The following is a 14,779-nucleotide window of genomic DNA, read 5'->3' on the forward strand; positions in this document are numbered from 1 at the left end:
TCATAGTCAATAAGAGACTGGGAAAGGCAGTAATGGGGTACAACCTCAAAAACGACAGAATGATCTCAGTGCGTATCCAAGGCAAACCATTCAACATCACAGTAATCCAAGTCTATGCCCCAACCACTGATGCCGAAGAAGCTGAAGTTGACCCATTCTATGAAGACCTACAACACCTTCTAGAACTAGCACCAAAAAAAGATGTCCTTTTCATCATAGGGGATTGGAATGCTAAGGAAGGAAGTCAAGGAGTAATTGGAATAACAGGCAAGTTTGGCCTTGGAGCACAAAATGAAGCAGGGCAAAGGCTAATAGAGTTCTGTCAAGAGAACAAGCTAGTCATAGCAAACACTCTTTTCCAACAACACAAGAGACGACTCTACACATGGACATCACCAGATGGTCAATACTGAAACCAGATTGATTATATACTTTGCAGCCAAAGATGGAGAAGCTCTATACAGACAGCAAAAACAAGACCAGGAGCTGACTGTGGCTCAGATCATGAGCTTCTTATTGCAAAATTTAGGCTTAAATTGAAGAATGTAGGGAAAACCGCTAGACCACTCAGGTATGACTTAGATCATATTCCTTGTGAGTACACAGTGAAGGTGATGAATAGATTTAGAGGACTAGATTTGGTAGACAGAGTGCCTGAAGAACTATGGACGGAGGTCTGTAACATTGTACAGGAGGCAGCAACTAAAACCATCCCAAGGAAAAAGAAATGCAAGAAAGCAAAATGGCTGTCTGATGAGGCATTACAAATAGCTGTGGAAAGAAGGAATGTGAAAAGCAAGGGTGAAAGAGAAAGATATAAGCAACTGAATGCAGATTTCCAGAGAATAGCAAGGAGAGATAAGAAGGCCTTCTTAAATGAACAGTGCAAAGAAACTGAGGAAAACAATAGAATGGGGAAGACTAGAGATCTCTTCAAGAAAATTGGAGATATCAAAGGAACGTTTAGTGCAAAGATGGGCATGATAAAGGACAAAAAAGGCAGGGACCTAACAGAAGCAGAAGAGATTAAGAAGAGGTGGCAGGAATACACAGAAGAACTCTACAAGAAAGATCTTAATGTCCCTGATGTCCATGCTGGTGTGGTCACTGACCTTGAGCCAGACATCCTAGAGAGTGAAGTCAAGTGGGCCTTAGGAAGCATTGCTAACAACAAAGCTAGTGGAGATGACAGTATTCCAGCTGAGTTATTTAAAATACTAAAAGATGATGCTGTTAAAGTGCTGCACTCAATATGCCAGCAAGTTTGGAAAACGCAACAGTGGCCACGGGATTGGAAAAGGTCAGTTTACGTTCCAATTCCAAAGAAGGGCAATGCCAAAGAATGCTCAAACTATCGCACAATTGCACTCATTTCACATGCTAGCAAGGTTATGCTCAAAATCCTACAAGCTAGGCTTCAGCAGTACGTGAACCGAGAACTACTGGATGTACAAGCTGGGTTTCGAAGAGGCAGAGGAACCAGAGATCAAATTGCCAACATTCGCTGGATCATGGAGAAAGCACGAGAGTTCCAGAAAAACATCTACTTCTGCTTCATTGACTATGCAAAAGCCTTCGATTGTGTGGATCACAACAAACTGTGGCAAATTCTTAAAGAGATGGGGGTACCAGACCATCTTACCTGTCTCCTGAGAAATCTGTATGCGGGCCAAGAAGCAACAGTTAGAACCAGTCACGGAACAACCGATTGGTTCAAAATAGGGAAAGGAGTACGACAAGGCTGTATACTGTCACCCTGCTTATTTAACCTATATGCAGAGTACATCATGAGAAATGCCAGGCTGGAAGAATCACAAGCCGGAAGTAAGATTGCAGGGAGAATCATCAATAACCTCAGATATGCAGACGATACCACCCTAATGGCAGAAAGTGAAGAAGAACTAAAGGGCCTCTTGATGAGGGTGAAGGAGGAGAGTGCAAAAGCTGGCTTGAAACTCAACATTAAAAAAACTAAGATCATGGCATCTGGACCCATCAATTCCTGGCAAATAGAAGGGGTAGAAATGGAAGCAGTAACAGACTTCATTTATTTGGGCTCCAAGATCACCGCAGACGGAGACTGCAGCCATGAAATTAAAAGACGCTTGCTCCTTGGGAGGAAAGCTATGGCAAACGTAGATAGCATATTAAAAAGCAGAGACGTCACCTTGCCGACAAAGATCCGCATAGTCAAAGCTATGGTTTTCCCAGTAGTAATGTATGGCTGTGAGAGCTGGACCATAAAGAAGGCTGAGCGCCGAAGAATTGATGCCTTTGAACTGTGGTGCTGGAGAAGACTCTTAAGAGTCCCCTGGACTGCTAGGAGGTCAAACCAGTCAATCTTAAAGGAAATCAACCCTGATTGCTCATTGGAAGGACTGATAATGAAGCTCAAGCTCAGATACTTTGGTCACCTAATGCGAAGAGAGGACTCTTTGGAAAAGACCCTGATGCTGGGAAAGATTGAAGGCAAAAGAAGGAGAGGACGGCAGAGGATGAGATGGTTAGATAGCATCACTGAAGCAATGAGCATGAAACTGAGCAAACTCAGGGAGGCAGTGAAGGACCGGAAGGCCTGGCGCAATATGGTTCATGGGGTCACGAAGAGTCAGACACGACTTAACGACTGAACAACAACAACTCAAAGTGCTAACAAATCAGGAAGACCTGCCCTAGCAAGTAAATATTGCATGTAAAGGACGCAGAATGCTTGGACACCACAGAAGCTGGAAGAAGGGGTGTTCTTTCAGCCAAAGGGGAAGGCACGGGCAACCTCTGGTCATTCTTATAAACCCTTTGCAAGTATTCAACTCAAAACTTTGTTCTTGAGAGGGAGGGGAGGGGGAAAAAAAAAAAGCAAAGGTGCCAGAATGACAGAATGTGCAGGGAGGAGGCACCCATTTTGGCTCTACTCTTACCTGGAATTTGCTTCAGCGCTGTCTTAGCATGAGATACAGTCATCAATGAAGGGTGGAAAAAGTAATTGCCAAGTTCTGCTTTAGGAACTGGGATCTAGCATTGTTGGTAATTCCTTAGACTAATTTTAAATGCATATTCTGGAATCTATATGCAGGCCATTATTTTTTAGCGGTTATTTCCAGTTTGGTTGCAGCATAAAACAAATAGCTTGCTAGATGAAATGGCAGCATGTTTAGAGAAGCCAAGATTATGGAACAAGGGCTTTTTAGAGCAAAAGAACCATACCTTCAAGTAACGATTATTATATTTGGATAACAAAACGTCCAAATTTTAGCGATGGTCCAAAATTGGACAATACAGTTCCAGAAGTTTATTTTAAAGGCTTTTTGATTTATCATGGAGTCTCCATTGAAATGGATTTTTTAAGAAGAAACAGTACACCCTTTGTGCTAATTTTACGATCTATCATTTTATCCACTTAACATAGTTCCAGCCTTCTAAAGTGCCACTCTCAACCTGCCAAAATCAGCATCTCTACATTATGGACAGTATGATTTGATATACCTTTTAACTTTTCCAGCTGGTTATATTGGAAGGAATGATTTTGACAAAATGTGCTAACCACTGCCACACTGCAATAACTATTAGTTTTGTGCAACATTAAGTGGTTCATTCCAGGAATACCCTGTTCTTCACCAGAATCTTGCATTTTCCCCCAGGGATGAGCTGATCCAAATCATCCAGGGTGGCCCATCCCATTCCAGAAGTGAATCCAGATGTGGTGAAGCCAGACAGCATCCAGATCATCTAAAATACTCTCTCTTTTAGAACATGCATTTCTGGAAATGGACAAGTGCTCTCAAAATGCTTAGACTGGCCCACTGCAAGGGAAAAACAGAATGTTGTAGGAATAGACCACTTCATTTTACACTGACAGTTCTTAACAAGTGTGCTCACTCTACAAAAGTTGGGTTTTGTAGAAGCAGGTTGGAAAGAATACTGACGCTTTTAAACCTTGGTACTGGATGGAGAAAACTTCTGAGAATATAATCCACAGTCAAGAAAATACACAAATGGATCATCAAACAAAGCAATCTAGAGTTCTCACTCAAAGCACAAATAACTAGGCTCAAATTATTGTATTTTGGACACATTATGCAAAGACCCAGCTTTCTTGAGAAGTCTATAACGTTGGCAAAGATTGAAGGAAAAAGAGGGCAACCAGCAGCAAGGTGGATAGACTCAATGACAGTGGCACTGGGTGCCCTATTGGAAAACCTGAATGGGGGCTGGGTTGGGGACAGATCATCCTGGAGATCTATCTATGTGGTTGCTAAAAGCTGACCCTGAGGATGACACACAATCATTAAGCACGTTAGCAATTATGCCAGTTCCTTGAGGTGTCTAGTGCTTTGCATTGGAAGGTAAAAGGATGCTTCGGAGAGTGCAGGGGTTCCCATGTGACACCTGTTTGCAATTCCTTAAAAGAAAACATTTTTCCCCCCAGGACTCTGCTGCAGCAATGGAGAGCAGCCATGTGATCTGGAGAAAAGATGCAGCCACTCCAAGCAGTTGCAGCCTGGAGCTAAATACCTTTAAATCTGAAGCACTGAAGAGTCCAAATATTTATCACCTCACATCAGATGCTTCTCTAACAGTTGCACAGAGTGAGAGGCTGTGTGTTACAAGAAAGCAAGAAAACAGGGCTCAGTAGTGCTTCTCTGCAGGGGAATGTTTTCTAAAGGATGAGTTGCTTAAATGGACTCAAAGCACAAACTTTGTTGCTGGCAATCTAGTACATTTTCACAAAAGACAAACTGAACTGAAGTGGCTTTACTCGGGTTGCCTCTAGAGAAGAGCAAGTGTTCAGTATAAGGAGCTTGAAGAAATTTATTTTCAAGCATGTGGAAAAAAAATCAGAGGCTTAAGAGTTAAGGAAACGTTACATGGAAGAGGAGTCCCCTAAAGAGGAGCTTCATCTGTGAAACACAAAGAACATATTTCAGCCACAACTGAATCATTTTTTGTTCCTTTCATTGCAATGTGTGTTTTGGGCAGCAGGCTGGGGGAGAAGACAAAACTTAAGCTCTTGGAACTCAAAAGTAATTAAAGTTTATCTTCCAAAGGAGCAATAGACATCTCTTTTAGGGAAGGGGAGGTAGGGGAGTTTCGAAGTCTGAGGGGACCAGGAAGAGAACACATACCTGCTTGTTTCCAGGGGTATATTAGGACCAACATATACTGGTATTTTGGGTATTTCAAAGCGACGTAAGCATGGATAAGTATTTGTAGAAAGCTCTATCTATCTATTGCAGTGTTTCTCAACCTTAGCAACTTTAAGATGAGTGGACTTCAACTCCCAGAATTCCCCAGCCAGCCATGCTGGCTGAGGAATCCTGGGAGTTGAAGTCCACTCATCTTAACATTACTAAGGTTGGGAAACACTGATCTGTTGGGACACTCTCACCCTGTGCTCCTATCTAATTGTACAGAAGAGTAAGTCATTCTCTCCCCCGCTCCCTGCCTTCCTTCCCTCCCTTCTCCACCATGGAATCTATAAATCATTTCTGGCAGGTAGCTGGGAAGCAGCGGCTAATGATAGTTTTGCTCTGGAGGAAAGGAAGTCACCTTTTAACCCTGCCTGCTGTTGTTTGTCTTACAATAAGACTAGAGAACAGATAAAAACAACATGCCAACTGTCACAGAGGATCCGGTCACAATTGCTGCAGGAAACCTTATGTCAGACCCACACCACTTTCAGGCTGAGGATGTTTGTCCCTCAGTTGAGAGCTTTGATGGGGTGTATTTTACAAATGCTTCCTACATTCATTTAGTGAAGAATCAAACAGCCAATTTTCTGAATGGAAAAGTCAGGGATATTGCATGCCTGGTTCAGTTCCCTTAGGGAACTGAACACTTTGACCTACGAAAATTCAAAGACAGGGAAGGGGGAGAGAGGGAGAGGGAAATACAGAAGCATCATGCAATTTCAGTTGCGAGAGCTAAGGCTTAATTACAGCCCAAATTCCAGAGGCAGAACTGGGCCAAAGGTACAGCACACCGTGATGCTGATAGCCTGAAAAGTTTTGAGAGCAGGCTGAGGCCAGTATATGAATGGGAGCCTTTTGTTCCTTCAGTGATAGATAGCTTATAAACATAATACAATGTGGGTGTGTCTGAATCTCTTAAAAGCTGTCCTCTCAAATAATTTCCCATGAATAAATCATGCAAAGCACTGAAACAAAATCTATCTAGATAATCACTGAGATTCTATCTAGCTAGTTTACTTTTCAGTTTGTGAAGCCTGAGAAGGTGGACCAAATCTGTGGAATGACAAGGTCTACCATGCCTGTCATGACTCATTAAATCTGCCAGGGCAGAGCTGAGCGACTGGGTCAAGGAGATGATAAATGCTTTCCTGAAGGACAGCAAGGTCCTGATTCATCTTGAAGTTGTAGCAGTAGACCTTCTAAAGACACCAGTCTTTTGCAAAAGCATACTTTAGAAAAACCAAAACAAAAACCAGATGAGGGGCACAGGCTCTGAGCATATGGTTCAGCCGTGTCACGGTTTGAAATAGATTATTTAGATCTGCTCCAGCAGAGCTTCTGGAACAGATCATTTGGAGATTACAACTGGAATGCCATTAATAAGCCCTTCTCTTCTTCCTTTTTCCTACCTGAACATAAGGAAGAAGGGGAATTTCTAAATTAGTGCCACAAAACATTCTGAAATGGGTAAAAGAACCCAAGCATTAATGCAAGCAAGACACTACAGGTTATATTTTTCTATTTACTTACTTCCTAGGGTTGGAGGGACAGATGATCTTGGAAGATTTACTAGCCTACATGAGGTGAAGCTGTATTCCCACTTGAAGCAAAAAAAGAGGTGGGAAGGGAGTGAAACAATAGATCCATTCCCACTTAGGGATGCCTGTGGGACAGCAGCATTTATCAACTCCATTCGATTTGTTAACTGTTCCCTTTTCCTGGGGAAATCAACTGTGAGAATTCAATTTTAGAATGGCTGCTCAGGATAAATTTATCAACTGGATGGCATTTTTAAAGTCAGAGACTGTGTTGACACCTTTCATTTTGTTATCTTGTTATCTTTCCTTATTTTTTTACCAGCAGAATTATGCCATCATATTTATTTTGTAATTTGCCTTATATTTTTGTTGCAGAAAAGCAAAAAAGCGCAAAATATACAAATCAATAATTAATATTTTCATATGCAGATTTGCATGTGGCTGGCAGCACTTAGCCAAAGTTGGCTGATCTCAAAAAAGCTAAGCAGGGTTGGGCCTGGTAATTATTTGGATGGGAGACCACCAGGATAGCTATGCCTGTTGACTAGACTAGGAAATCAAAACAGTGTTCTAGAAGAAGGCAGCGGCTAACCATTTCAATATTCTTGCCAAGAAAGCAACATGGAGCTCTCTGTGTTGTCACCAGAAACTCAGTTTTCCTCAAGGGAGACTTTATTTTCACTTTTGCAATCGCCTTCTCTTTGTGTGAATGGTGATCAGTACCTTACAGGCTCTACTTTTCATGAAAAAGAAAAAGCCATTCAGAGAGCACAAAAATGAATTCGAAATGGAAGATACGTACAGTGAAGACATCGTCATCTCCAACTTCAGTTTCATTGTGGATTGTGGAAGATGATGTTGTAGATCCTGCAAAGACATTTTAAAATGTGTATTGTTCCTTTAGATACAAGATTATATTCCAGCCAGCTTATTTACAAAAAGGTAGTGGAGGGCAAATATTTGTTTTGGGCACAGCCGTCTGTCTCATAAGCCACATGTTAAGCCCACGTGTCCGAAGTCAAACAAGAGCCGGAGGGTTGTGCTGGAATGAAGCAAAGCGCCTGAGGGCAGGCTTAGAACCCAGGTCAATTTTCTTGGGGACCAATACAACCTTTTTCTTGCTTTTACAAAACCACCTCATTTTATCTGGGTATTTTTGATGAATTCCTGATTGTTTGGTGTTTTAGAATGGCAAAAAGAAATGCGAACAGCCACCTTAGGTGAATTAGGACTTGGACTTCCCCTTGCCCCTCTGCAACTATGTAAAGGATTTAAAAGCACAAAGTAAGAGTCAGTTGGCAAAAAAAATTAACTGCTTCCTCTGATAACGCCAATCTTAAAAAGTCTATGCAAGGTAACAGCAGTTAAAGAAAACACAAAGAAAGAAAGACTGACAATATGAGAAATATATTACACTTGCTCACTCTGCATTAACCTCACAGTTCCTTCTAATATAACAGTTTCTGGATCAGTGTTTCTCAGCCTTGGTGACTTTAAGAAGTGTGGACTTCAACTCCCAGAATTCCCCAGCCAGCCTGGCTGGCTGGGGAATTCTGGGAGTTGAAGTCCACACTTCTTAAAGTCACCAAGGCTGAGGAACACTGTCCTAGATAGTACAGACTGGCTGAATAATTGGGATCACATTCTCTGCAAGCCAATACAGAAGGTTAAGACTCTAATTTAAGTACTGTAGCAGGACTTCAGCAAAAGACATGTGACATTCTGTCTTCAAAGTGGTCACCCAAAAAAAAAAAGGGGGGGATGAAGAAGATAGCCATTTTGCTACACACATTAAAGTTGTAGGATACTGATTTGTACCTTCTGTGAGATCTTCAATGGCTTTTCTCACCCCTCTGTCAAATGCTCGTGCATCAGCAGGGCTTAGAAAAGTGAGTCCAAATTTTCGGTTGTCAACTTTCCAGTGGTGAAATGTAGGATTTGCTTTAGTGTAGATCAAGTCTTTTTTCACATAGCATTCCAGCACCACCTGAGGTGAAAGTGCAGAGATGTGCAGTGATGATATTTACAAGCAAAGGGCACGAGTTTGTTAGTGTAATTTATTACTTCCTCTTGCACGGTTAAAAAAAAAGTCATTTAAGTCTGCTTACTTTGCAGTTGTTTTGGCATGACTCTCCTTTCAACACAAGAAACCAGGAAAATTAAATGAGAGAAGACAACATGCTTTAAACATTTCCTGCTTGGTTGATACAGGAACACAAACTCTTATATTACACACTGTATTTCATCTCTCTGCAAAGCCAAGCTTAACTTCTTTAGGAACCTATTCTCCACACGGGTGTGTGTGTGTATAAATATATCATTTCAGCATACACAGCTGTACTCCTTTTCATGCAAAATGAAATCCAGTGTATATAGATATAGTTAGTACCACGTTGACCACTCACATCCCATGGCCAACCATGTAATCACTGTTTTTTTTCTCCCTCTGCTACAGCCTTGTCTAATTTGGTATCCTCTGGACATGTTGGACGACAGCTACCATAATACACAGATACAAGCCCAGTGGGCAGGCCAGTTGGAAGATACCAGAGTTTAATTTATTTATTTATAGTGCTTTCAAGCTGTTTTGGTCCTATGACTCTAAGCACGTCTCCAAACTGGTATCTTAAAACTGAATCTCTTAAGCCCAGCTCATTCAAAAATGACCAAACCATAACAACCAATTCATCATTGCATTCCACATTCATTCTAAAAGTACCACCACTTATCAGTGGTTTAACCACTTGCTGTCCACTATCCCAAAAGCTCACTAGAACAACCACATTTTTAACAGCTTCCTGAATGTTAAGAATTTGAGGGTTGTGGGAACTATCAGACAGCAGGCAGCTTTGCCGGTTTCCCCATTCAACTAAAAATAGTTAACACGTATGTATTGGTTTATGGGTTAAGACTTGGATAGTGGTAGAACACACATCACACCTCTGCTTTGTGAGCTGCATTGGGTTCCAGTTTGTTTCCAGGTCTAATTCAAGGTGCTGGTGTTGACCTTTAAAGCCCTTCATGGCATGGGTCTGGGCTACTTGAGGGACTGCTTCTCCCCGATTTTATCTGCCCGTCCTATCAGGTCTGGCAGAGGGGGCATGTTACGGGTTCTGACACCCAGGGAGCTACATCTGGTGGGCTATAGGTGGCAGGCCTTTTCTGCTGTGGTGCCTGCGCTGTGGAATCTTCTCCCCCCTGAGGTGAGGTTGGCCTTGTCATTGTTGACCTTCTGGAGGTCCCTTAAGACTTGGTTATGCCAGCAGAACTGGGGACCTCAAGGGAAGGGTGATCTAGTGAGGTGGCTCCGTTATTTTTAACATCTCTTTACTTATTATTTTTTTATTTTAGTTTGGTTTTTTATCTTTTTATATTTTTTAAGGTATTTATTGATTGTTTTTTAACCCTGCTGTATGCTGCCCAGAGTTGCCTGGAAAAGATGGCTGAGGGGGGTTGACTAATAAATTGTGTAAATAAACAAATAAAAATAAAATAAGTGAGACCTGCATTATAACTGGTGCTTAACATAAAATAACCGTAACCACCCATAGGTTAAGTTATTTATTTATTTAACTTATATGCCACCAAATCATCATTAAGTCATGATGGGCAACTTACAACTGCAATTCAGAACTCCCCGAAGAAAGGGCAAGCAACTTGGTTAATACGCACCCTTCTTTCTGTTGATGGGGTGCGCATGTGCACACTCACACAAGTTGCAGGAAGCCCTGGCTGTGCTTTCAGTGACAGCCCTGAAGAATTTGGGGTGCAGAGTGAAGGCAGAAGCATGCTCAGATCACCTAGTCACTAGCAGACATCCTATGGTACCACTTTACTCTTGAGGGGCCAAACAGATAGCTTGGAGAAACCCAAAGGTTTGAGGAAATAAACTTCTTTAAAGAAGGGGGGGGGCAGAAAGGCTTAATGGGGAGGGAAAAGCCCAAAGCAACCCAATTAGGACTGAGCTTGTTCAGTAGCCACAGAACATTTATGTTGGGGAAAATGCAAAAGATGGAATGATTTTCTTTACAAGTGAGACTGTCTGCTAAACATAATTAACTTACTTTATTTAAAGTATCTAAAATGTATAACCTACTGCTAGTTCATACTCTGCTTTTACCAACAGTAACTCAACCCACAACTAACTAACTTGTTTTGTTCTTTCTAAATTCTCGTTGCCTTATAAATATTGTCTCCCCTTTATTGTATTTCCTGGCTAGGATCATATTTCACTACTTGGGGAATGCTGAGAAAGGCAGAGCTGGCTGGGAAGCTGAAGACTTCACGCCGCAACATTTTATTGCAGGCCTTTGTTACATACAAGACCTAAGGATGCAACAAAAAACGTATCTGTCATCAATTTAGTTTATTATTTCATCTCTGGATTAGACTAGAATCAATTTGTGGACAGGGGCCACCTTCTGATTAAAAGTGGGTGAGGGGAGAACTCCCATCATTTTATTTGCTCCCCCCATTTTATTTGTTCCAAAGAAGCAGGAAGCTGTGGGTTCAATAAACAGCCACAGCAAAGAGCTAAGCTTCAATCAGCCTGGCATTTTTGCTCTCTCATCTTTTATTTCAATGAAATGGCATGAATAATTCACTCCCATTGCAAAAGCCTGAATTACCTCATATAATGTGGCTGGCTTTGTCAGTTTTTTTTTTTTTTTTTAAATATTTCGAATCTGTTTAGCAAATTTTGGAAAAAAAATGTGTTGTTTTCCATTCTCAGAGTTAAGCTGTGTAACAACAACAACAACAACAACAGCAGAAAAAAGAGTTTAAACATTAATATGCACCCTCTTCTTTTTGAAAACAATAGATAACATCCTTTTACACTAAGAGGTTTTGTAGATGTGTCATGTATGATTTTGGGAAATGTTAAGAAAGACGGAGGGGGGACGGGTTCTGGAGGAAGAGGGACCAAAGTCAATACCAAATCAGTTCAATTTACCAGTTTGTCTTTTTGCCTTTCTCCGTGGATGAGAAACCCATTTCTTCCATTGGCCTCAGTGCACTGGATCTTGCAGACACCAACCCTACTAAGACCACCTCCTTCTTGGGGCAGCCATCCTCCACTGGAGTCATCTCGGGTCATAACCACAGCTTTGACTCTCACAATATAGCTGTCACTGCAACAAAAACAGGAGACGATTAAATCACAGAGTACATTTCACAGATTTCAGCATCTAATTATCTAAAGCTACAGAAAAATCAGTAATCTTCTGGGGATGCAGACATCAACTAAAAATGTTATCTGCCGTCACAGCTAAAAAGAGATGCAATAGAAAGATTCCAGGCATCATTAATGTTCAAACCAGCTGATGTAATTGACCTAAAACCGCCTCAAGGAAAATCTTCGTTTATTGGGAGGGCAGTTCTTACTCTGCATGTGAGAAACCTACATTCTGCACCAAAAGAACTCAAATAATTTAGCATGCTAAGTGATGCAGATGGCTTTTTAATATGGGTGTGGGAGGAGGAATAGTTAACAATCTATGGAACAAGATCAATTTTCATGTTTCATTTTGAAATAAAAAGATTCAATCTATCTGGCGTTAATGGGTTCTTGTCCACAAAAGCTGACATCAGAACAAATGCATTAGACGAAGTGGCTACATGGCTCTTGCTGCGTGGAGCTCCTGGTACTTGAAACAGGAAGGTCAGAGCTGTAAATATGTGGTTATTGGAGATGAGGGGGAAGACTGGTAGGAGTGAAGGGCAAGTTGAAGGGCAAGGTGTTCAGGTAGGATAGAATACCACGATTATATAAATCCTAGGACTGAAAAAAGAGAAGGATCCTAGGTCGTAATTCTGTTTCCAATTCCCCCTCTTTTGTCATGTTCTGAATCCTGGACAACTTATCACAAGCTTACCCAGACAAATCGTCATTCCTATTTGTTGCCCTACAAACATTCCAGCAGGAATGAAGTGCTGGCTATTCTTCTTCATTCTCCTTTCTCACAATATATCCATTTTGTAATAAAAACATGGGCTTATGCTACAATTGATATGTGTTTCTAGAAGGCATTTAGCATTTTAAACTTGGTGCTCCGTCCCAGTCCTGTTTTGATAACTCCCTTCAGCATGGCCATAGTGAGCTGAAGTCTAACACAACTTGAAGCTATTAGGCTGAGGAAAATGGAGGTATTTTCAAGGTTTGGATGGTATTTTCCCTTAATGATGGTTATTGGTAGTGTTTTTAGTATTCCAAAATAAAATTCAGTTTCCAATTAGTTAAATTAAAGAAACATTTCTGTATTATTCACATTGGTTCAAAATAAAATTACATCTCTCTTAATACAGCATATTTTCTGGCATATTTGCTTTAAGTTTCTTTTTATATGCTACTTGGTAAACATAGGCTTTGCCAAGAAGCACTATATAAATGTTAATATATAAAACATTCTTTTCTAAATATCTAAAGATAAAATACTCTAGACATTCAGTTATTGACTGTGAACCTATTCTGCTTACAAAGATTGAAGATGACAATGTACATTAAATATGATCTCAAAACAATTATGCTTCCTTGCTGACATGAATGAACTGTGTCTTGATGAGCATTAACATTATTAATTGTACTTATATAGCACTCTTCAAATGCTTAAAGTATTTCTCGTGCATTATCCTTAGGATAGCCATGTACGATAACCAGTAGTGTTCACTGTATGTTGCAGATGTGGGGCTTTGAGAATGTGCTAGTCTAAAGCTTTAGACATGCGTACATTGTTCAGTTTATGGTAGGTCAGAATCCACTCAGACTTGCACAGAGACCCATGCACTCTTACTTTAAAATAAATCCCACCTAATTCAATGGGATTTCTCTTTCTTCTCTTCTTTCTTTTTCCTTGTACTTTTTACTCCTATTTTTTGTTTTCTTTAAGTTTAGCTTGTATTAGATTTTAGTATCATAATCAAAATTCTTAATAGCCAACACCAACTTCAGTACCATAGCTTGTTAACATCTCTATCTAATATACATCCATCCATCCTCAAAAGATGTGGATATCTTAAAGAGCAAAGAGGGGAAACAATCTGCTGAGCTGCAATTTGAAGGAAGTGGGAATCACAGGGCAGCAAGATATGGAGGATCACATCTTCTCCATCTCTGCTAAAGAGACCCATTCATAGTAATGGCAGTATACTGACCTGATCTACAGATTTGAAATGAAGATAAAGGAAGAAAGATCCATGATCACATGTACCATGGTCCATTATTATGGCTAAAGGTTTGCAACTGCTTACAATCTAATATCTTTTAGGTGTGATGTTTTTCCATTTTCCAGAACCTCAGCTGGTATGAACATTGGCCATGTTGCCTGGAAACTGGAGGCGGAGCAAGTGTGCAGCTTTGATAGGTATGACTTGAGTATAGTATGACTTGAGGTAAAGTATAGGGTGACCTGAGTAAGTATAAATATGATATTCCCTAGGAGACAACCAAAGATTTGTAATTTCTTCAGAAAATCAGTAATGTCCTGCAAATGATATGTTGATATATTAGTAGCATGAAATAACACTAAGGATATCTGAAGCAACCAGTTAACTGGGCTGTGCATTTTGAGCATCTCATAGAAAGTCCCTAGTCAAGACTCTAGGGCACCATTCTGTGCATGTATATTTGTAGAAAAATCCTTTGTCATGTTATATTAACCTTTTTTTAGATCTTCACAGTGGGGACCCCAAACACAATAATTAGATGATACTGAAAAAGTTGCATTACTTATGAGAAGCTGAGAAATAGCTGCTTTTCCCTTTGTTAGTCAGACCCTTTGATTGGATTATCAAACTTAATGTCAGAGTATGGGTGACCAGTTTAGCATAGCTGAAATCTTGGCAAATGAAGCTGCTTTTTGATTTCCTCAGCTTGGGCCCAACAACAAATGTACTTGTTTAAAAAGCACAGTCCAATTATAACTATAAAAAAAACTTCATGAAATTCCAATTAAAGAAATATTAATGAACATAAAGCTGTGACAAGGGAAAATCTGCAATGAATCCAAAGGTAGATCTATCACCTTTAATAGATGAGTTGGGAGAGTTGTGTAA

General features: G+C 40.5%; 1 protein-coding gene across 1 annotated transcript in view; it reads right to left on the reverse strand.

Moving 5' to 3' along the window:
• SPRED2 (sprouty related EVH1 domain containing 2) overlaps nucleotides 1-14,779 on the reverse strand; it is an 85,463-nt gene that overhangs the window by 19,140 nt on the left and 51,544 nt on the right. The window contains exons 2-4 of the mRNA XM_088134240.1: nucleotides 11,682-11,859; nucleotides 8,546-8,714; nucleotides 7,530-7,594 (exon numbers count right to left, since the gene is read on the reverse strand). Coding sequence (XP_087990366.1) covers nucleotides 7,530-7,594; nucleotides 8,546-8,714; nucleotides 11,682-11,859 — 412 coding nt within the window. The remainder of the gene's footprint in view (nucleotides 1-7,529; nucleotides 7,595-8,545; nucleotides 8,715-11,681; nucleotides 11,860-14,779) is intronic.

This window comes from Python bivittatus, unplaced genomic scaffold (assembly GCF_059951505.1).
Source record: "Python bivittatus isolate LINGU-HERP-01145 unplaced genomic scaffold, Pbiv_v1 ctg000020_np1212, whole genome shotgun sequence".
In the NCBI taxonomy this organism is placed as follows: Eukaryota; Metazoa; Chordata; class Lepidosauria; order Squamata; family Pythonidae; genus Python; species Python bivittatus.